This window comes from Caloenas nicobarica, chromosome 1 (assembly GCF_036013445.1).
Source record: "Caloenas nicobarica isolate bCalNic1 chromosome 1, bCalNic1.hap1, whole genome shotgun sequence".
NCBI lineage: Eukaryota > Metazoa > Chordata > Aves > Columbiformes > Columbidae > Caloenas > Caloenas nicobarica.
In genome coordinates, this window is record NC_088245.1 from 57,460,888 (window position 1) to 57,486,127 (window position 25,240).

Genomic DNA, 25,240 nt, shown 5'->3' on the forward strand with positions numbered 1-25,240 from the left:
GTAAAACACGACTAGCTTTTTGTCTGGATAATTTTGAAGGTGGAAAACACAGCTCTTCAGAACACGGAGGTGCCACTTGGACTAACTTCAGTTCTGTTTCTGTGTATGTGTAATATATGAATAATTAGACTATACTCATTAACCCAGAATGGGACAGTTTAAAATAAGTTAGGATTCTTATTCATTGATTCATTCTTTTACCTTTAAAGTCAAGTGTGAGGATTAGAATAATTCACAAAATTGGTGCCAATGAACATGCATATTTAACCGCATTTGGCTTTTTCTAACCCTATTCATTTCTTCTGGACCTACCAAGGACTGGTGAGTCTGCTGATGTATTCAGGATATTCCTTCTCACAGTGCTTTAACAGCAGTTCTTTGGCAGCTGAGTAAAAACAGGTATGTTGAACCCTGACACGTAAAGAAAGCTTTGAGCAAGGTGACCCATGCAACAGGGAAACTAATTCTTGTAGTCACAGGTTTTACCTTCAACTCATGCAAGTCTGGGAAGTCAAAGATTAAAAACTCATGATGGCTGGCATCTATGCTCAACAAGGGAAGCTGGAAATAGAATGTTTTCTCATCGAAAACTGATGGACAACCCTGTGATCTCCAGTATCAAAGAATGATCTACCTCACCTTCTGCTCCCAGAGTTGGGCTGACTTAGGACCAGATAAGGACTCCATTTTTCTGTAACATCCAAAGTGGCTCAATGGAGGCATTACAATTTGTACCAGCTATGGACTTCCAAATAAATGGGACAGGAACGCACATCTGCTCTTTGATAAATACAAAAGCCACATTTGGCTTACAAGCTCATTTTAAATACTAAATTTAATCAGTATTCAATCCCTCCAACATCAAAGGATTTAGAGAGTATGACAGTTTTAAAGTGAAGTCTGCTTATTATGTTTCCTTACATGCAAAATATTTGAGGACTCTTCAAGTGACATTCAACTCCACACAAGAGCATTTGAAGCATCCTACAAAGAATAGTTCAAATTCAATGTAATTATCAGAGTATCACATGGCTTAAATTATCTTGCACAGTTTTAGAGTTGCCACATAAGCAAAGGCTAATATTAATTTGAATTAATCACCTTTGTTGAAAACAGAAAAGAAAAAAACCCATCAAACTTAAAACTCCTTGTGTTTGTAAAAATGCAATAATAATTCCTTCAAACTGGAGGTCAGTATCTCTCCTCTTCTTCCTCATATGAAAAAAAAAAGAGGCATTTTTTAAAAGTAGTACAAGATGAAAAGGAATAATCTTACTGCTGAAAATTAAGACTATGCAGTAAGTTATGTATGTCATGTTTTCCATCATCATGAAGCCCTGATTTTTGAGAATTATGTCATTCACAGACTTAAATTAACTAAAGAAATTTGAATGTATTTCAGGACCTAATAGATGTCAATTTCAGATGACTCAATTATTACAATTGCTATTTATTTTCTTTCTGATTAATTTGTTGGCAAGGGTGGAATGAAACGGCCTTCTATTCCTGAAGTTATCAATGGGCAATGGTATCTATGAGAGCATGTTTGAGCAAATTCAAAATCGAGTTCATTTATTATTATGCACAATACTCTTTCATATCTCTTTTTTTCCTGTTCTAATGTTTATAATTTGCATATCAGTCAGCCAAGTGAAATATGTGTTTAAAAGCTAGAAACTTCATATGGAAAGCACAGAAGCCTGATCTTGAAAGTACACATAAAATCTGAATTTTGTTTGCCAGAATATCTACAGAATTGGATATTATTTTTGCAAAAGCAATTCCCTATAAACATATTTATAATGAAAGACTCTCTGAAATTCCCATAAACCCTCACCTATTCTCTTATCTCCATTTTACTGAGAGAAGACAGACACAAACAGTTTATGCGATTTTACCAAGATCATCAGGAAGTCTATAGCAAAAACAGCATCCCGAGTTTCTCTAGTCCCTGTGACTTAGTGATAACATGGTCCTTCCTGCATCTATTGCTTGATTTATGGGTAGAGGAAAACACACTTGTAGCCAAAAAGGAAGGAGCTAAACTAACACAACATTGATTCCCAAGACTTCTCTTAAATTTTATCAAGCAAGGGGACCCTAGCATAGAGTTTAAAAAAACCTGCTTTATAAAATCACCAAATGAAGATGAAAAAATCTGAAAGTATAACCTGCACCTTGAATTCAAAAGTTCACCCTGGCAGTATGTTCTGCCAAGCAGATAGAGCATACACTGATAAAGACCAGACTTCTAGACAACACTCCTGGCCAACAGCAATCAGATGAGGCCAAGAAGTAGGATCATTTATGAGCAGCGACAGTGCAGTCAGGTCAAAACAGCAGGCAAAGCAGTCAGGAGCCTAAGGTGGCAGACTATCTCATCTAGCTGATGATATGTCAGCATTGTCCTTCCTAGCTAGGAAAGTTGGTTCTTGCCCTTTATTCATATATCCTTTGTTGATCTTAGGAAAGAACAGGGTGTTCAGAGCAGCACCTCCAGCCTCTCAGGGTGGCTCATTGCTGCTACCTTGACCAAAGTAGTAGCGGGTTCTTTTATCCTCCATACTAGTCCTGCCAGACCCTCAAAAACAAAAGTAATGGGGTTCTGGGATAAGGGTAAGGATGAAAAAAAGATGCTTATTGTGAGAGAAGAGGTGATGGAGGTGGATAAAAGGGCTGATCAGGCAGCTGCAGGAAAGTAAAAAGGGTCTGTAGATGAGAGGAATGCACAGGAACAGGTATATGCTAGGTAGGAGGGAATAGGGCCCCACCAGAATGGCACAGGCTGTGAGGCTGGACGAAGACCTGCCCCTGCCTCACCAACACACAGATTTCTGAAGCCGTGTTTGCACCTCTCAGCCCCCTTTTCAATACTCAAAGTTGCTAAGAAGCATTCAGCAAGCTCCACTCATGCCCCTCTCCTCCTCTTGTTTAACCTCAGACTTTTGAGTTACAAGTGTAATTCAGACCTGGTTTAATTAATGTATCCGAAACAAATTTCACAGACTGTTCCCCTCCCCTGTCTTTACACAGGAGTCCCTGGCATCTGTACTGCAACACGGATACATCCATACCAAGCTGACTTCAGAGACCAGCTTGAACTGACACAGTCCAAGACCATGGGGTGAAAAGACAAGGGGCTAACAACCACTAGATAAAAATAATTCTTTCACTCCCTTGAAACCAGAGGCATGTTTTTCTGACAGTTTATTCTGGGTTCAGCTAAGAATAATGTAGTTCAGAGCATAAAACAATTACTGCTATAATAACTCATAAGTACCAGAAATAATTGAAGCATAGGCAAATCTTGTGGGGATGTGGATTAAGAACTTCTACAGGATAGGTGTATACTACACCAAGACCTACCCCGCACTAAACACTTTGCTGAGAGCTATAGTTTCTCTTTTATCTTCTCTAACTTCTTCCCCAGCTCTTAGAAGGTTTTTCTATTGTCCAGGATGCTCTCGCAGCATCAGCACTTCTCTGGAATGTCCTGTGCAATTTGCCTTACTGCTCTTAGCTACAGAACAGGATCAGATACACATATGACACACACTACAAAAGCGGAATTGACTTTTAGTGTGCTTACTCTCAAGAATCGCTTTGATTCTTCTTGTATGAACATATGCAAACATTAGCTGAAATGTGTATCCCCATGTAAAGCACATATCAAGGCTGTAATATGTCACAGAACATATGAACTGACATGTAGCATATGGAATCAAAGATGGTTACCTTAAAATATTTGTGCAGCTGCTCTGGCCCACTGAGTATTTATGTCAAAGGAAATCAAAACACTTTTATAAGAAGCCATATCTAAATCAATTGCTGATCTACCATCACCAAAATTTGCCTGACAGTGAAAAAGAGTTACTATGGCATCTGCCGAAATAATTTAGATGAGGCCTCATTTATTAAAATAGTAAATCTATACCACTATTAATCAAGCGTGATACAAACTATCGATCTAATACTTGCTCCTTTAGTTGGTACTCAGAGGCAGTAATTAAGGGAGCTGCTTAACATATCTGTTGTTTGCCTCTGTGTTGAACTTTCAGCAAATGCAATCAGGAGTAGTAATGAAGGCTAGAGTTAAATGGCAGTTCATTCATCCTAATGGACCTTATATGATTGTTTTTGAATACCCAAGCAAAAAAGGTCAACAAGCTTGGATGTGGCTGTTGAAATTTTGAAACACTTTGAAGTATATTAATTGGGCTAGATGAGAACTTCTGCCTTTGTCACCTACTTGTTATCCAGCCCTGGAATTTTAAATGGGCCCTCAAATGCCTTGACTTTTCCTGACATTACACTGAACAGGACTTTAAGTAACACAAATAAGTGTAACATGGAACCAATTAGCCCAGATATGTTGGGAGACTTCAAATGCCACAATAAATGAAATCTAATCTCTGGAGAAGGAAAACAACAATGAAAATCACTTCAACTCCATAGTTCAGTTTTGTTATGCACATATTTCCACCAGAACCTTCAAGAAAACATTCTTCTAGTTTAGCAGCAATAATTCTGGATTATATATGGAAGTGTAAAAACCAGAGGCTTAGTTACAAGATAACTCTCGATTTCCAGAAATATGACAGCTAATCATTATGGGGAATGGTGCTGCCTCAGGTAGCTGAATGGATAAGTTGTTTTTTCCTGAGTGGCAACACTCCATATCCAGGAATTAACTTAAGGTATAAGAAGAGGGTTGGCTTTGATTTTTGTTTTTTGTTTTTGTTTTTGGTTGGTTGGTTGGTTTTTAAAGAAAAAATAAAACAAGGAGTCCTAAAGACATGGTTTTCTAGATTGCAAACACTGTATCTGGTTTAACTGAGACTTACTTGGCAAATTAATTTATCTTTGCAAGTTGGTAAGAGTGGCATCTGGAGTGAGCATTAGCTTACTTCAGTATTTTACTTCTGGAATCAACCTTGGAGTCAAATGCACCAGCTGTTAAAGATGAATTTGTGTCAAGAGAGAGAATCTGGATTTATATATCAAAAGGCAGGTGGCTACCGCCTTTTCCCTTACTCTCACTCTTTGGTTTTCTAGAGTCAGCAGAACTCACAGCTTGGAAAGAAGCAAGCCAAGACAAACTGACTAACAGCAGGAAAATTATCATCGTAACTCACCATACCCTGTTTCCCCAAAAATAAGACCTACCTTGAAAATAAGTCCTAACATGATTTTTAAGGATAGAATAAACTCTAGTTATAGCTCATAAAAAGTCAATTTAAGTAGTGTCCAGGCAGCTATACATGTAAAAAAGTAATAAGTATTGGAGCAAAAATTAATATAAGACCCTGTTTTATTTTCGGGGAAACAGGGTATATCTGCACCAGGGTCCTGGTTTTGGCCTTGTGAATGAAGTTCTGAGAGAGAGGAACTCTCATGAAAGCCATCAGCTGCAGGGAAGTCACTTAGTTCACAGGTAAGTCTGAAGCTCTGGTTTGGGGTTTTTTGAGTTTTGTTTGGTTGGTTGGTTTTGTTTTGTTTTCATTGCTCATTTCTGACACAGCTCCCTGTATTCCTGAAGTTACAGGGCTTTTCTGGCCTAAAAAAAACTTCATCTGGAGAGACTGTAGCTCATCCCCCCCTAATCTGTGAAAGGGAATGGACAGCACTCCACCATGGCCATCCACCCCTGGAGAAGAAGAACAATTATTTAACAACACCGCTTCATGCTTTCTCATGAATACAGTTAAGAAGCTAAGAAATACACAAAAAACTACTCTTGAGTTTTATCATTGGCCTTTGCTAATGTGTAACCAATGAGTGTATTCTTGACATGTACTGTGCTGTCCCTAGGCCTATGACCCACCCAAAAGGGAACTGCCAGGAAAATGAGTATCCAAGGAACTCTACCACTCTCTCTCCAACCATAGAACACAAGACAAGATACTGATCGATAGTAAGACAGATTGTCAGCATGAAAAAAAAAAATGGCTTCGTGAGCAACTGGCATGCAAACCAAGCACCTGCCACCTTAACACGGTGAGCTGACTATGGTGCAGGCAGGATCAATGGGGTATGAGACACACATTAGGTTTCAAGAGACAAAACTGATGGATTCTTCCAGAACTGGAAAGAACAGTAACTATTTTAGATGACAGTAAAACAGGTATCCACAGTCACATCTGATCCAACACTGATTAACACTGAATACAAACCAGACCTGTTTCTTTGACATAATATTGGATTAAGTCAACCAGCTTAATGAGGGGAAGTGAATATGAAGATTTAGAGCTCAGCAAGGAAGAACTAGGGGTAACACAACACTTCTGACATTAGAAGGGTAATTTATCTTATCCTATGTGGTTAAGTGGCTTTGAGAGGTCAGGTGCACATTTCTGTCTATTAACAGTGCACTGCAAAGTGACAAGCTCAGACATACAAGTCTATCTTCAGGATGCCTGAAGTGGGAGGCATCCTACCTCACAAGCTCACTAACCAAACCCTTATCCAAAGGAATGAGACACACAGGAGAAACTGACAACATTATTCACACTCTCAAGAAACAGTAGCATCTTTGCTATTTCCATTGACACTACTTAATGGAGCTATTCAAACTGCCGTCTGCCCAGTTTAAGCTTAGAAGAGAACCACAGTCTTCTCTTGGCTTTTTCAGTCAAAACATCACATTTACCTCAATCAACTTATTTTCAAGATCTACTGAAATTTCATACAAAACATCCCCAAAAGATAAAGGATCTTCAAGAACAAGGGAGGAGAGAGTGCCAAGGTGCTATTCTTGCTCAAGAATTTGGGGCATGTATTTCCACAAGCTATGTTACTGCCAAGGCTTGAGTTCCCTAGATCCTCAGGGTGTGTGCATGTGCTACAGCTGAGAACAAAATTATGCTCAAAAATCTGAAAAACAAACAAGCTTGCAAGAATTCAAACACAGCGGGCAATCTGTGGCTTTCTTTTACTGTTATTATTCAATTCAACTCTGCTTAATTAATTTTATGGAACCAAAATACACCAAAAAGGAAGAAGAAGGAATATATTTCCATATAAAATGGGCAAAACTTTATGAAAGTAAAGTTATGGAGCTTAAAATATTCCTTGGAGGCAGCACTTCATTTACGTGGTTTATTTCTGAGAAAACATTATGCTGGACAGTAAAAGGATAATAAACATTTTTGAGGAATGAAATCAAACACACCTTTAAAAATAAATGAACAAACAAAATGTGGTGCTTCAAAATAATTTATGTGAGTAAATTTTTCATCTTTTCCAGACCTAAATATTACTAAATTTTATTAAAGGTAAGACCTGAACTCGTTCCACAGCAAAATCAATTAGCAGTAAAACTACATAGAATAATCATATTTGGACATACCACATTAGGACAGTAGAAAAATTGAGTTGAACCCTTCTGGTGTGGAATGGACATTATCTGTATCAAGTTCAAATACACACTAGGGAATACTTCAGAAGTTTCTAAGAAGGACAGGGTATTTTGAAGAAATATAGTCTCTTCAGTACAGTAAAAAGAACTGTGTTGGAAATTCTTTTAAAAAGGACCAGCATGAATTTAAGAAGTTATGTTTTCATTTTTGTATTATTTTATCACTGAAAATAATAGCTAGTGATTAAAATAAAAGTTATGTATTCCACAGTTCTCTCTCTCAAAATGTGTATGCTTATAGTTGTAGACAAGAACATAACCTGTTGGAGCAACTGGAGACCACAACTGAGGACTGAATTACCCTTAAAAACAGCCAGCCTTCTTAGAAGTCAGGTCTAAATTAGCAATTGCAACCTCTCTGCGTGGTCAATAAGGTTACTCACCTTTCCTCATGTCACAGCTAGAGACAATCACATGCATTTAATCACCCCATCACATAACATTATATGTGCAGGGAGAAACACAGGCTGTGCATTGGAGATGAGACAGAATAAGAGCTGCATCCATGTGGCAGGTAACACCCAAACCACAGTACTGCCCCGAAACAAAGCGAAGCGACTTTCTGTGCTGCGCCTCGCGGCCAAGGTGGGGAAAGCTCAGCTGTTTTTTAGGCTGATGGTGGCCTTCTGAATGCTGACTTTTTGGGGGAAATTGAAAGAGTCTGTGTGGTTTTGATATCCCTTGGAGCTCGTTTTATGAACACTGCTGTGTCACGTTGGAGCACCTGACACAGCAGGGGCAGCTGAGCTGCGCTGCAGCACCAGCGCGCAATTCCCCATCACTTCTCCCAGCAAGAGCTTTTGCATCTGCTTTTCTACCCCCAGAAGTTCAGACACTCTGTCATCAAGGTCCCCCCCCGCCAGTCTCTGAACGCCCCTCTCATCATGCTTATGATACAGGAACAGAGCAAGGATTAGGCCTATTCCTGGTCTTTCTTTGTCTGGGAGAGGGTAAATAAAGACAAAAAACACCAAACTTTTCTTCAAAAGGTACCATATAGTCAGCTAGGCAACCCAACTAAACCCAGCATCACTATAATTGTTTTTGTTTTGGTTTTTTTAATAGGAAAGATAATAGATGAATAAATATACATATTTGAAGAGTAGCTACTATTTGCAAATATGCAGATCTTTCTTCCATCCAGACTGGCTTGTAAGACATGTACTCAAAGTAATACTACTGACAGGAGTCTGTGCAGAGATTTAAAAGAAACCGCAATATCGCTACATATCCCTCTTAGAATATTTCCTCATAAGTAACATCTTTGTATGCACATGTGTATACACTGTAAATATTCTGCTCAACTACTTTTTTCCATGGTGTACAAGTAAAAAATGCAGCAGCAGTCCACTGCAGCTCATTGTAAACAAAAGAAAGTGAAGTTTTTACAGTGTGAAATCTTGTGAAAGACTTCACATTTCTCTGGCACAGTTACCTCTGAAAAAACAGCAGGATCCAGTATCACCATAAAACTGCTTTGGAAAGCAAGAGACGAATGTGTTAGTCATCTAATCTCTGAGTGGTTTTTAGGTAGACAAAACTTGGCCAGACAATGCAGATTGGGCCTTTCATCAAGACCTTGCCTTTATGTTTCCCGAACAAGATGTCGTAGAGCACCAGCTCAGTACTGACTCAGAAAAAAACCACCCACCTAGAAGAATCTGCTTAAGAAGCAGCTTTTTTCAGTGTCTAGATTTTCAGGGAAATCTAGCCACATCTGACTGCGTTCAGTACGTGGAAAAAGAAGAAAGCACCACACTGATTCTGTGTAACTGCACACTGCTTCTCTGAGGTGCCAAAACCAAATAAAATTGGAACAGACTGCTACATTAGTGAACATTTAGTAGGTCTTCTAACAGTCTAGATATTTCAGAATACTCTGCAATATTCTACTAGCCTGGGAGTCCACAAATCACGGTTCACTGAAGCCTCAAGTGACGACCTATTTCTAGTCCTTCACTGTTGCCAATGGGAAGATGCCACAAGGCAAGAATGAAGGGCAGTGCAAAAAGCAAATGGATAATCCTTCTCTCCCCATGATGTCTCCTTCCCCACTACATCTCTGGGCTGTTAAGTAAGGACTAATCACTAGTTTCTGTCATATATTCAGTCTAGCACTGGCAGCAGGAACAGAGTGGTAGGGCACACAACTGTGTTTTACTGCAGCGATGCTGGAACATCACTGAGCCGTAATTTCTGTGTGACACTGTGCCTGAATCTCAAACATCTCTGGTGACCGTTTGTAGTGAAACGTACCTCAGTACTGCCGATTCTTGCAAGCCCCTGCTCAAATATGGCTATAAATATAATAGCAAACAGAAAAGCCAGTAATATAAGGAATTCTTTTCACATCGCCTTTGGCATCAGTGTTTTACTGATGCAATGTTCCTAGGTATCTCAAGAATCAAAAAGTTTGAAATATTCCACTACTTTTCTCTCATTTTACACTTTCACTGCCAACATATTGGATGTCCTGACTTCAAAAATAGGGACAACGCTATCGCCTCAATTCATAAAAAAGGCATTACCTAACCAGCATTATATGTGTTAATTATTAACTTCGATAATAGTAAACCACAAAATGTCGTATATATTCCAGAAATGCTTGACCAACCTCTTGTTTTCCATTGTGCATGAAAAGCACTACGCAGAAAAAGAGTCTGTTCTAGAAGATTACAAGAAAAGAAAGATATTGGAAAAATGATATAATGGTACAAGTCAGTGGAAAAAAAAAATCCTGAAGCTTGAACGTGCCTTCCATCACAAATTAAATACAGCACAAGGGTCAGTTTGGGAAAAAAAAAAAAAAAAAAAAAAAAAAAAAAGGTGGTGAGGCATTAGGGAAAAACAGAAGAAAAAAACTCATTCTTTAGAGAAAGAGGAAAGAGATTATTTATCTCCAAAGTGTTAAATTGAACTTGCTGCAAAATTGATCATACTTCTCCAGACTCGGAAATACCCTACAGCAATTATTGATCAAAAGCAGTGAATGCACTACAGACCATGTTTACGTGACATACAAAGAAAAAAAGGGAGGGGAAAAGAACTCAAGTGTGCTTAAAACACATTTACCTTCGAAACACACTCAACCGCTGAGTTACTGATTAGATAAATTATTGCAGGAATGTGTATGAGGATAGATTATCTTCAGGAAAACATACCTGGCTAGATTGAATGAATCATCGATCAAGCCTGCTCGATTACTGACAGAGATAACCTGTGAGGGGCAAGCAAAAATATTGAACCATTTAGGGCAATGGAACAGTGAAGGTTCACCTACCAAAGCAGATTTTAGGGATGAGAAAAGGAGCTTACCTCATGGTTCCTTGTCAGCTGATTAATTAGCAGCCTCCAATTCCTAATATCATAATTAACTCTAAAGTAGCCAGTCTGGTTGATGTTCCCCAGCAACCAACCTGCCTCTTCCAAATCAGGAATTCTGTGGTGTTCTGGAAACAAAGAACAAGATGGGAAGTGGACTTGTTTTTAAATTAAAAAGTTCTAATTATATCTGTTAAATTCTTTCCTTCTTTAAATATCTATGAAGGCAGTAGAATTAATTCAAAGACTAACAGAAACATTGTATTTGATTAATAATTTTCTTTATCTGCTCTAATATGGAGAGACACCAGCTGACATTCCTATGGGGACCTTTTACCTACACAAAACTTCAAAGGTGTCTTTTTTTCTGGTGAATAGTGTTTGTACCAGAGGTGCCCATTTTAAGTCTGGTACTCTGATTCTGGCCATGCTAGAATAGCTTTTTACAACCATAACCCAAATAATTCAATGGATGTGTTATACAGAGAAGTCTAAATCTGTGATTAAAACAAAGAATTCTTAAGTGTTTCTGCATGTAGTTGATGAAGCTTTTATATTGGATTTTAAATTAAAGTATTTCCAGTTGTACAGCTTTGAGCTACCAACAACTGAGAGGTTCCCCTTTAGAACTAGACCAATTAACCTTATATCAACTAACCTGTTCTTCTTTCCCCTCTTTTTAAGTAATTGCTTTGAAGCTGAAAGTCTAAATTTATTCTGGTATTTGTACCAGCTAGAAGTCAGGCAATCCATGACTATTTGCAGGACTAGGGATTTAAACAATAAAAATACTCTGAACTCACAACACACACTTAAAGAATCATCAGGGAATGAAGCCTCAGGCTGCAATGTCTCTTGAGGAAGCCTTCAGTCTAGTAAACTATTCTGACAAAACTGATCATGAACCAGAACTCACTAAAAATTCAGCAATATTTTTTTCTACTATAATAAAATTAGTTTGTACACTGTTGACAAAATAAACAGTCTTCTCATGCATTTTTAAAAATAAAAAAGAAATACACAAAATTTCTTTTAAATGTAATGCCATCAGGGAATTGTTTAGTGTGCTTGAATCCCCTGAAAGTAATGAATGGAAAAAAATTTAACAATACGGACTTAACAATTCTCATATACCATCTAGTATGTAGACTTACTAAAGAAATTGATTTGTTTCAGCTTTTCTTATAAGAAAGTAATTTCTGAGCAAATAATAGATGACTAGGACTGCAGATAGAAGTTATGCTTCTCCCTTGACTAAATATCTTTAGCAAACACACCACATTTTAAGGTGCAAAAATACAAAGAGCAGCAAGACCCAAATCCTAAAAGCATCTAATTATATGTTTAAATTTAAATTCATGAATTGTGTTATGCACATGAATTCAGATTAAAAGCTGCAGGATTAAAAAAAAAAAGAAAGTCCTCTTCTCACCTAGGTCATTCTGACACCATTAAGATCTCTTAAAAATACACTTCTTAGAAATATTAAGTCCAGGATAACTCAGTTGCTGCCTACTCAATTCAATTGTTATTGCTCTATTAGGGTTTGTCTAACTGACTTGCACCAGTTCAATTTTATTCTATATAAACAAATGGGGAAAATTTAATATAGACCCCCAGTTTTAGTTAAAATATTGTTCACATCCATTTAGTTATGTGTAATAAAGCACCAAGCAGACACATCCTTTAGGAGTCGACATATCCTGCAGAATAGGACTAAGTCCTACAACTCTGTGGTCTTCCCAGGCATTCATACCCTTAAAGCACCTAAGCTGATTTTGCCATGCAATCTGATTTGGAACAAGGTTTTCACACTGGACGTCCGTCCGTCCGTCCGTCCTTCCTTCCTTCCTTCCTTCCCTTCCTCCTTCCCTCAGGGGTCTGTTAAATACTGGGCTATATAGCTCAGTCCTAAGCAAACTCTCTTAAGACTGCTATATTGAAGTTACTCCTCTGTTTAAACTAGTTTTTCACTGGACTTGAAGTCAGAATCACCCAGTTACTCCAGACTACTTATGAAAGACTTGAATCACTGAATCTTTTACAAAGAAAAAGATTACTGTAGAAATACTGTAGAAGATCATAACAATTTACAGCATAGTGATAAAGGGTCTTTCTTAGAACAGATTTGGACCAAACACCTGCTGTAAAACAGGGAGAGAAGGAATTTGAATCTGGATCTGCCCTGTTCTATTTACTTTACTCAGCGTGGTGCTGTGAATACAGCCTGTCATCCCTAATTCTCAGAAGAGTTCCTTATCAACCTAGTGGGTTTCTTAAGAGCAACAGTAAAAATACTCACTTGTCTATCTAGGAAAGACTGACGACGGAAACGACGGCTTTTAGAAATTTGCTGGGTCTTCAGAGGCATGCTGCTCTGTGGGGCCAGGAGCAGGCTGCTCACACTTGGCACAGTTCCTACCACCTTAACCCAGTTCTGCTTTCCGCCCATGCTTGTCTGTTGCAAACTAACCTTTAAATGCTACCATCTTTGAAAGTAATTACTTCTATCTTGTTAATCCCTGCAGCTCTATGACACCTAAAAACTGTATCAAATTGGCCATGGGCACACCTTGATCAATATCTGGGAAAATACATTAAATGGAAATTTTCAAAATCAGATGCAACAAAAAAAACTATATACATTTTTTCTTGTTTGAGTATTTTTATGAAATTTTGATCTCTGAAGCAAAGAAAATTACTTATGCTTTAATAGAGTACCAAATGATACTTGCCAGTCAAATATGACAAGGTCAAAATAACCTATTTCACAAGTAACAGCTGTGCAACACCTCCAAAATGTATTGCTTTAATGGAGAACAGTATCTTTTCAAAGCTCAATGGCATTATTGCTGTTTGGGTCAGTTTAAATCCAATCATAACCCCTTGCTATAATTTTTTTATAAGACCACTCATGCGTTGACCTCCTCCTGAAATACAGGACAGGAAACTTTCATGCCTTTCCAGCTCATATAAGCAGGTGATTATTTTAAAGGACTGTCTGATGCATGTGCCTCACATAGTTCTATATAATTTACTGGAATTTCATTTTTTGAGTCTGATTATTTTCATGCCTTCCTATAAAAGAAATTCTTTATTTTGGTGATTACAGCACTGAAAATTCCTATACACCCAGGCAATTTCTCCACTTAGCACAAACACATTTATTAGTTGCTTGTTAAAAGTATTATAGTTAGGGAAAAGGTAGTCATTCAGTGTTAAACCCTATATTCACCATTTGTGACTTTCTAAACAACAATGAAATATTTAATTTGGGAAGAAATCTATCTTTGATGGTTTCAGTTTACCTCTTAAAATTCCATCTAAAATATATAAGCAGTTGTATTGGAGATTAAAGGCAATTTTTAAAACTTTCTTCCATCAGAAAGTGTTTTTCCATGGTCACATTTTTTGGGATTCCTCATAAAATAACACTACTCTGAACCTTCCAGTTTTGCCACATACATATAGGAGACATTTAGGAGGAAATGGTTAAATTTTATGACATATGTTTCGAAGTAAGAAAATCAGCTAGGGTCTGATTCTCATTTTCTCTGCTCTGGAAGTGTGAGACTCCTCCAGCTGGTGCTAACTGCATGTTGCTTGAAGTTCTGAGCTCTTCCAGCTCTTGAGTAACTTCAGCTGCATCAAAAGCAGCAGGAATGACAGAAGCCTGCTGCTCTACACGGCAATATAAGCACCTCCTGAAGCAGGTCTGGGTGCAGGACAGCCTTCTGCAAGATGCTGCTCCAATGCTGACAAGAGTGTGGGCTAAACACAGTTCTACTACAGGTTCAAGTGTTCAGACTCACAGTTGTTATTTTAAGTCTTCATTTTACACACCTCCTAGCATACTAAGAAATTGGTTTATGCTGGTAGAATCCCTACTGGGAGAACTGACTACATTTTCATGCAAAAGTAATTCCACAAGAGTAGCACAATTTCATGCCAACAACAGCAAGTGAAATTTTTCTGACAATGTTCCATGAGGAATTTCACCACAATCACAACATTTCATGAAAATATACTGTCTTTAACTAAATTCTGCAAATTTTTTGCAAGAACTTTTCATACAAGGAGAAGGCAAACCAGAAGAAAAAGTTCTTATAAGCTCACTTGCCATAGCTCTATGTTGAAACAAAATGTTTTGTTATAGTGAACAACAGAATAAATGGAGCACATTAGTAAATATGACCGCGTCTTTTTATCATATACTCTTTCCTCAGACTACCCTTCTATCCACTAACATTCCTATGTTATGGACCTGCTAATGTCTAAGGTGATACACAATATAAGCATCAGTTTTCTGTTAGGATATTTGCTCGGCTCCTGGGGTAAGGGGAGTGATTCTGCCTCACTCTGTCAAAATCATGCCAGGATTGCAGGTCTTGTATCCCTGGTCCTCACCACAGCTGGCTAAAGTTGTAAAGCAGGACCTATATATTTATTTTACACCACAGTGCTTCCCTTCCTCCCGCTTGTGAAAGATAAAAGAGTGGAGTCTGGGAGTAACATACGTCAAGCTCAGCAGCTGAGTCTCAGAAAGGTAAAGAAATTGTATTTTTCTAATGTTCTATTCCCCAGTGGGCATCCAGCAAACCTCAGCTCAGAAGCAGCTGTCTTCTACAAAACACTTCATGAAGGAGAATCAGAGTGTCAAGGGGCTTACAGTTAAAGTAGAGATTATCTAGCAGGAGATGGCATAATATAGTAAGTTGGGACTTGCTCTTTGGAAGGCAATTGCCCTGTTGAACTTTCTTTCACCCATCTCATGGCAATCCTGTGGAGATACTAAGAGGAGTCTGAATGAGAGTCACTTTACCAGAGGCAAGGAGGTCCATTAGAGGAATATTTCCCTGGGACATAACAAGTCAGTCGATGTATATGAGGTGGGGATGGAAAGGGCAGGGAGGCAGACTGCAAAGCTGTGTCAGTCAGTTCAGCAGCACTTGCTGAGTCACATGGAGATGTTTCCTACCTGGTCTCTGAGAGCCAGAACAGTCATGTCAGGGAACAGCAAATTTGCCTTTGTTCTGAGCCTTGCTCACCTGTTTGAAATGGATGCTAGCTAAACGTCCTTACTTGAGGTTAAAGCCACTTCTCCTGGATTTGCAGAAACATGATAGGTGAGCCTGTGTTTCCACACTTAGTACTCCTTCAGCAGCAATCGCCAACACCTTCCTGCAAGCTCTGATAAGCAGTCCTCTTGTGGGGATGGGCTGAGTTCAAAGCTGGTCCTTGACTTTTTACCCACTACCGGGTTTGGGCCGATCCCAAAACACTGGGGACATTATATTCATACATCATTACAACTGCTGCAAAAGAGAAAACTTATCTAGGAGAAACAGAGACAAGCCTTGGATCTATGACAGAGCAGAAGTCTGTAACATCAATGATTTCCACAGTGCTAGTGAAATCTATTATTCAGCAGAACTGCAAGAATGTAGCACCAAGACCACTGCAGCCATCTTAGTGTGATGTCTCTGACCTCAACATCAATAGGAAGGCTAATCATGAGATGTCTCCTTTCTTTGTGACTGGTTTAGTTTTCAGAGGCCTAACAGCTGTCACTCACCTGGAGCTATGGGGAGTGAACAGGGAAAAAGGTGGTGGTGACATATCTGTGCAGCACTCTGAGAGCAAAAGAGACAGCTCCATTTCACATGGCCAGACAAACTGAGCCACTAAAAGGGTCATCTGATAGCTGGCATAAAAACTGATGGGTAGAAAAATGGTTACATAAATGCTATGGCTCACTGGGTAAGGAGAGCAGAGACTGGCAGAAGCACATGCAAAATGAAAACCTTCCAAAACTATGACTACATACTTTCCACAAACAGGTGTGAAGAGCTACATTGAATACGAAACATCTTGGAGATTATGCACTTTGTCAGGCAAGTTGCCAAGGTCTGGCACTGTTCCCTCTACAGGATTTGTTGCAAAGGACAATGAATTAAATCTCAAAAAGATGCTGCATAGTTGTAATTTCCAGTGTGTTCCTTCACCTTGGCGTTGTGAAGAGTGGACAGAATGAGCTCTGTTGCCAGCAGTTGCGATGATCTGCAATTACCTGAACTAATCCTGCTCAGCATATTGAACGATTAGAGATCTGCATGCCTTACTATCTCTAGTATGTAACAAGACACGGCCAGGATGAGAAGAGAGTAGCAAACCAAGCATTCTACATTCAGTGGCTCTCACAAGACTGGACAGTAGCCTTCTATCCCTCGCTCATGAAAATACCAATTGGCACCCTGCAATACCTAGATGAGGTAACAGACATAGTAGCAAAAAGGATGCAAAAATCAGTAATTCTGTCTCTTGTCCTTTTGGATGCACATGAAGGAATACACTCTGCCATCAACAAATAAGCATCCCTGATAAACTCTAGACCAAGGCAGGGGGTGTACTTCCCTAGGAAACTGTTATTTAAGCAACCACAAAAAATGAGTATTTCCTCATGGCAATACAAGTAGCTATTTCAAAACTCATTTCTCTCAGGTAACACACAGACAAGGTTAATTTTATTGAAAAATATTAAGTGATATGCCAAGTCATTAACTGGAGCCCTCTTCATTACTGGCAGCTGAAATGAGGTATGTGATCAGTATTACATGAGAGACAACTGACAGATCTTCATCACCTCCTATCTACTCTTTGGGTTACCCTGGAAGCTTCTTTAGCACAGCAGTTTAGTCAACAACAAGGAAATGCCCACTCCTTCCTAAAGAGGGCATAGAAAACATCCTCATGAATAGCATTTCCACCAAATTTGATTTGAGTATCTGTATTCATTTACACTCACTTGAAGTACAATGTGACCACTCCCAACCTTCGAAATATCCTCTGGAGTAGTTTGTTTCATCTCCAGCTGGCAAAGTTGTTCCCAACCTACTCGCTGGGACAACACTGAAACTGTATCCTCTGCACAACAGAAAGTCTTCATGATTCTTGCCGTCCACAAGAATCAATCCTAGAAAACGTCCTTTCCAGTCTCAGAATACCTCCCACATCCCCGTGAAACAAACGTAACAGCTGCAGAAAATCTCCAGGACCATCACAAAATCATCTATACCAGCCTCAATACATAACAGCACACACAATGAGTCATATATTGAGTACATTCAGGGATGTTCTCACTGACTTTTTTATGTTGAGGAATTCTCCAGCTGAGCTAGACAACAATAAGCAGAAGCAAGAGGGCATCCTTGCTGTGGTCATAAGTTTACAGTCTCATTTTCAATGAAGCAGAGCAAGTGACTGAGTGAGAAAGTAATGACGAAGGACAAGGATAATGACAATAGATCACAGTGGCATTGATTTGCTACACAGGAAACTGATGACTCAAAAAGGTTCCTCTTTAATTTCTGTATAGCAGCCACCCCAAAATCATTGCTCACACTGGCCATCATTAATTTGTTGATTTCTTGAAGCCATTTCAATAGGAGCAGTAGATCTTAAAAGAGTGGGTAGTGGTTTTATGGACTTGTTCCTCCACAGCACTCTGCAAGTAAAAGGCAATGAAGAAGCAACTGTGCAGATAACAGTGATATACTGAACATTCAAGGCAGGAGTGAAGGGAAGGAGGCATGCATGTACAACCTAATGAGATGAGATGAGGTGAGATGATCAACTCTCTCTGAAGTCAGTGGGAATCTTTCTATTAACTTCAATGAGAGTTCAATCAAGCCCTAAAGGACAAAAGTAGAGCAAGTCATTAAGGCAGACTGTGAAAGTGCAAACAGGTTTTGAAGTATTCTAGATGTGTTAATATTAAAAAGTATGGCCAATGCGATATATTTCTGTGAAGTGAGGCAGCATCTGTATGCTTTGACTAGAGTATGTTTCCCAGGTATAAAAAGTGCTCTGGTCCCACGTATATTTCCAGATTGTTATATCATGGGAACAGCATAAAACATGTTATGTTCTGGTAGGCTGCAAATGATCAGGGCAAAGAAACACCTTATACCACTAGAAAGTTGGGATACTCAGATTTCCACTGATCGTGCACTGTTCATTTCTAGTCCTGCTGGCTGCTAAACTCTGTGTCACTATTACCGTTTAGTGACTTATAAAAGAAAAGAAAAAAAAAGGAAAAAACACAGGCTCACACAGGTTCGACTCTTTCCTCTCTACAGTTAAATTTCTATCAGAGAGAAATCTCTATACTCTACTAATTTTACAAGAAAGGGTCAGTTCACCCTCCATAGCCCTTGTGTCGAGGGGATGCACGACTCCTTCTTTTCCCTTCCATATAATCATTCTATTCAATTGTACACATTTCTTCCCTCACTATCTTCAATTCCAGTCCAAATCTGTCAGCTGATGTAGCAGGAACTGCTAAGAAAATAGAGAAATATTTCATGACATTTCTATGGAAGGATTCCTTTTTTAGAGTGATAAAAAAACCCCACTGGTATCTAGTTCTAGCTGTCCTCAGGACAATAACTACTATGATCATGTCGGAACTGAGAAGGGAGAAAATAAGTAGTAAGCAGAACAACGCACTTTTGAGGTCCAGCATCTGGTTATCTAATAGAGAGAAGAAACACTTTGACAGATCAGTAAGGAAACTTTTTAATGACAGTAAGCATTTCTTAACCCTGGTTCAGACTATGGATCAGACTTAAAAATGCCAGAATTCTAAATACTTTGCATTTACTAAGTTATACTCATCAGATGCTTTGCTATAAGAGTATTACATTTAGCTTTCACCAATCAATAAAGTGAATTGCATTCATCAATGATTTGATATGTGTTGCTAAATAAAAAATTCTTAGCACTTAGGTACACATTTATATGTAAAAGCTTTTCATTACACTAACTTCTGTGATAATTATAAATCTTGCTTGTTGCTCATCCTTCACTCCTCCTCCCTCCCTTCCCAACTCTCCTTTTTTTTTGTAATTCATTTCAAGTAGCTAAAACTGGGTGCAGAGCAACTAAACAATTATCTAGGATCAATTCCAAAGAAACAGTTGAGGAAAACACAAGTATGCTTTATGAGATTCCACTGGGAGGAAAGTTTATTTTTACCTGATTTGTTAGACACCCATATAATTGCCTCTGATGAGATGTGGCTCGTATTTCCTACCGCAATTGTTAATGGAATCTGCCACAAGTAGCTGTAAGACAAAGGAGGGGGAATCTAAGAACAAAAATACCGAACTGATTCTTCTCACAGCAATCAGGGATCATGTCAAAGAAATCAAAACACAATTTCAGTAGCAGTGTAAAAATGTGGATTCTAGCAAGTTACTTTGATTTTGAAATGCATTTGCTATTAGCAATCAAACAATGAAAAAGTCATTCATCTTAAAAAAAACCCTGAATTATATTTTACATTTTTCACACACTATCATCATATGAGGGCTTTTTTGCAAGGCTTTTCTAGTTTAAGAAAATGATTAACAAAAGAGGAAATAAGGATTTCCCATAGAAAGAACACTCTTTTACATTTACTTTGAAAAATAAAACCTCCAAGTAAAACATGCTTTGATATATAGGGACTCCAGACTTTAACATACTCTTCTAGCAACTTCTTACAAAGCTATGATGGGCTTTCATAGCTTCTGATTTATAAAAACAAAATGAATGGGATGGATCTCCACTTCTTTGCACCACTTATTATCACTTCTGTGTATGCAAACTGGGCAAAATATGCTACATGTGGATTTAGAGATATGCTGGTGTAATCAGACCCAGACTTCTTTATGGGGTATCACAAGTTGTTTCTCATTTGGAATAAATATTATAATTTACCTCAGACTTTTATATAACATATTTATCTCAGTAAACAGAAACTGACTGTATTAAGTCAATCTTTTGGAAGAGATGTTCCTGCTCTGGTGGGGTGATTGGACTGGATGATCTTTCGAGGTCCCTTCCAATCCCTAACATTCTGTGATTCTGTGATAAATTTGTGTGCGTCTTCATCATCACCTCTATTCCTGAACACTCAAAAGTATCATTTTACCAGCCAGTGACAGAACAGACAATTCCCTCACAGGTCTGCCATGTCATTTTGTACACTGGTCAAGGGGAAGCACTCAGTAATGGTACAGGTGGTACCTTTGTCTAGGGACTATGTGTGCATTACAGCAAGGCAGCAGGGCCAGAGAATGGCCCCGACTCAGCTACCACCACACACTACCACTTAGATATCAAATAAGTATATAATTTTAGATTGATTGCGTTAAAATGGTGCAAGGATGAGTGTGGGCAAGTTCTCGGTATTTACACCAGCTTCTCTCCTGCTAATACACAGCACTGCAAAACTAACCTATGCTACTATAAAATTCAGGTTTTCTCCTTTCCACTTATCCAGAAGCCTGCTCTACTGAACTAGAAATACCACCCAAATGTGCCCCAAGGACAGCTGATGCACACTGGCTTGCAAGGGCTGTGCCTGGGAAGGTGTCTGCCATTTGGCACTGCAAACCATGAGGATCATGCACCACTGAATTCCTCCTGTGCCAATTCAGCGAGAAATGGTAGACTACTCAGTAACTTCTGTTCCCTGCTGCTCTCAGATTTCATCAATAAAACAAGGATTATCTGATTCTATTATTTCAAAGGCCAGATCCAGCAAATGCTTCCACACATGAGTAACTCTGCACACTTGACATAAAGACAGGGAGAGCAGCTCCACTGTGTGAGTCCAGCTGCCAGGGCTCAGGGTTAACATGACGTCTCAGTTGTGGCCTCATCACCGTGAACTTGCCTGGGGATCTGGAGTCCGGGCTCAAACTAGCTGCTGCCCCCAGTCCTTGCCTGGGGGCTGGGAGAGGGAGAGACCCCTGTCCCATCAGCCCTGCCTCCATGTTTGGCTCCCCACCACTTTGCAAACAGCCCTCCACATGCCCGTGGGTTTGCAGTGCTCAGAACAGAATCACATGTGCCAGGAAACACTTGTCCATACAGCAGTGATTCAGCAGAGAGGGGGAGATATTTGGAAAACTGTAGGGCTGAAAGAGCTATGAGTGACACTAGAAAGAAAACATGGCATTTATTGCCATCTGGGAGAAGAAAAAAGGTCCCATGTGATTTTGAGTTCTCTGAAAGTTGGTATCATGACACAATGGGAAAATAATAACATCTACACGTGCACCAAAGACACACTCCACGTGAGCATATCCTCCGGCAGACATTTGTTGGGTAATAAAGTTGTGGCATCTGAAGATGCTACTGCTGTTATCAATCTGCCCACTCCTTGTGCTGGATGCTATAATACCACCCTGACAGCACAGTCGGCAGAAAAGGATGCCCATTGGTGCAATTGCTTCTCCAGTTCTCAGTCGGGTCTTTGTGCAAAGTTACCTTCATTGTTGGCTTAACTAATACACTGGACTGTGAACAACAGTAATGAGGGGAAAACGTGCTTTGTGTCCTGCTGCTTCTGGTATAGCAGTAATAACTTCTGGGTTCAAGAGGCGAGAGCAGTCAGGAGATGCTGTGAAGTGATGCAACAGAGAATATTCACTACTCTCCTAAATACCTTATGCCTTACTAGACACCCACCAGTGTTTTAGAGTCTGTCCAAAAAACCTTCTAGGAAAGATGCCATCTTTAAAAATACACCTAATCCTAAATACTCAGTTCTCCAGAATGAAAAAGATGCTGGCAAATTGTGATTGAGAAAAATGAGGCAAATTTAAGCAAATAACTCATACAGTATTTGAAAAACAGGAACTTTGATATTTGAAAAAAAAATGAAAGAACTGCATTTGCACGGTATTTTTATGACTCTTAAGATTGAGTCCTGCTGAAAGTTATACCGCAAAATAAAAGATACTGAGAGCTGCCTATGTAGCTTATTTAAATACATATATACACTTACACAAATATAAGTGTACGAACATATACATGGACATCTGTTATTTTGAGAAGGAACTTCATAAAAATATATTCTCTACATTGCAATATCTATACAGAGAAGACTTTTATATTACTTTATGTTATTATTTTATGTTCCCTCCAATTAAGGTAAGTCCTATTGAAATAAGGTCAGGTCCTTCTCTGAAAGGTGATCTAGCTGTGGAACAGAAGTCATATAAGCTACTCATCCTAGAAAAGACATGTCAATCCAGTTAGGAAGATTAGTACTGGCAGATCTAACTTTTATCTCCCCAAGATGAGAGACCTTCTCAGCACTCTCCAGAACCTCCAAATATTATCCTCTCGGTTACTGGTTTACTAGGTGAACCACAGATTTCCTTTTAGCAGACCTCTCCAGAAACCCAATTTTCCTGCTTGTACTGCTGCTGGCTGTTCTCTGTATGTTTATCTGCTTTCTCTTTCCAGTCCTCTTTACTCTCATTGAAACTTCTGCCACTGTTGCAGAAGAAGCCGTGGCTGACTTTTTCATCTGTATGTGAGAAAGATGTATCTGGCTCACCTTCCAAAAATTTCCTTCAGGATACCTTCTCCTACACACCATCTCTATGTGATCAGTATGGAGTGTGTTCTTCGGGGATGACTAGAAAGAAGCAAACTTTTTTGTACTTTTCTATTGTACTTTTCCACTTTACAGAGAAAAGAGAAAGAGGGGCCACTTGCCTGTTTTCCTCCTGCTTTGTCTGCGAGTAGTGCGTATCTTTTATTTATTCTTTATATGTTGGGAGCACATATGATCTCTGTATGTATTTGACCAGGGAAAGGAGCATCCTGTTCCACTTGGCCAGCTGCTGCCTGATGTGACAAAACATTTCCAGTGAAAGTAAAACTGTGGCCTTGGGGGCCCAGTGACTGGGGCAGCAGGACTCAAAACAGCCCATTTGGCCCTTCTACCCTCTGCAGGAATCAGATGCCCATTCAGGTAGCACAATTAGCCCCTGGGTGAAATGGAGCTAAAAACCTCCTTGTTCAGTCTGTCTGAGATGCTGCTGAGCTTCAGAGGGATCCACACACGATGTCCCTCTGGATACAAACCTGATGACTTTAACAAGGAGCTAAAGGCAGACCTCTTAATTGTGGGGAAACTGAGGGCTATTTCAGGAATTTAAGAAGACAGCTCTGAGGATGAGGAGGAGAGAAATCTAAAATTGGAATTGACATGGTAAAAATGAACTCTGCTGTACATAACATTTTTAAGTCATACATGTCTTAAAGAATGTAGGAAATTAGGATTGTGTTGAAAGGTAGTATAAATAAGTCTTTTACTATTGATTTACAGGTGAGAAACTGTTACTGTGAAATAGTCAAACTTAGGTTGACATGCACAATTAAAAGGAATGCTTTGGTGTTTGTGTGGTTGTTGGGTTTTGTTTGGCTGGTTTGGATTTTTGTTTGGGTTTTGTTTGGTTGGTGGTTTGGTTTTTTTTTTCATTAGCCACACATCAATGCATAATACCGAAGTGTGCTAGTATCTCAGTTCAGTTTAAACCATAATCAGGGGGCCTTGTTTGATAAAGTAATACAATCTTGCATCTGCCAAGGTACATGCAATACTAGAAGCTAGCTAATTATGCTCTGCGAGTGTTATATAGATTTTTTTGCCTTGAGCATTACATAATGACTACATAGCCAATATTAGTGTACTTTACCTCACTCAGAAAATTATCATATTTGTGAGAAGTATTTGCTTACGCCTTGACTTCCAACAAAGAACTGAGATCCCTTCATGTGCGAATTTTGAGATGATAATGTATTAAGCAAACATGATGCCTCACACTTCTGCCTTTGATGAACAGCAATGTCGTAATAACTTTGGATCTTCAGTGGAACAATTAGTTGGCTTCTTTGCAAAGAGCTATGCAAAGTCAAAAAAAAGGGCAGTAGATTTATTTCCTCTGCTGACAAAACAAAGATCTCAGGTCATTAAAGAAGAAAAGTCAGGGTTCCTAGAGTTTCAGATTTTGCACACCTTTTCAACTACTTTTTCACATTCATGAACATTTTTGCTGAGATGTAAACCCATACATTTTCAAGATTCATCCTCCCTGTAACCATAATGTGCCAAGGTTCCACCCCACTGCCTCTAACAAACACCACATTCTTCCAGTGACATTTCTCCTTTCTCCCCAGATTCCAATCTAAACAAAGAAGTTCAGCTATTCCTAGTCATTACTCACAGAACAACGAAGATATCTGCTCAATATTCAGAAGCTTATTATCCTTGGCTGCATTGCAAAGAGTATACAAGTAATGGGGTTGCTTCATGCAAAGTGACAGAACATCTGTACCTAAAATATCACAGCAGAACTTAGCTGACCTGCCTTTTATATGGGAGAGGATGTGAACAACCACATCCCTCTCTGTATCCTTCTGTTTTTACAGACCTTTGGGTTAAAGACTCCTAATCTACTCTGCTGTTCTTTATACAGAAACTATACTTAATCCTTCTTATTGTCCACCTCTATATTTTTGCTATCTATTATAGACATTTCCAGGTCAGAAAGCCAGACCTGCCCTCTGTGCTTTGAAGGTAGGTCTACCATGGATTAAGAGTGGCACAATTCTTTTCCTTTCTACACTCTTTTATACTTCTTATATGCTCCTTTC

The 25,240-nt window shown here is 39.0% G+C and overlaps 1 protein-coding gene across 1 annotated transcript in view; it reads right to left on the reverse strand.

Moving 5' to 3' along the window:
* TRHDE (thyrotropin releasing hormone degrading enzyme) overlaps positions 1–25,240 on the reverse strand; it is a 205,435-nt gene that overhangs the window by 30,351 nt on the left and 149,844 nt on the right. The window contains exons 10-12 of the mRNA XM_065654127.1: positions 19,775–19,863; positions 10,733–10,866; positions 10,579–10,634 (exon numbers count right to left, since the gene is read on the reverse strand). Of these exons, the coding sequence (XP_065510199.1) occupies positions 10,579–10,634; positions 10,733–10,866; positions 19,775–19,863 (279 nt within the window). The remainder of the gene's footprint in view (positions 1–10,578; positions 10,635–10,732; positions 10,867–19,774; positions 19,864–25,240) is intronic.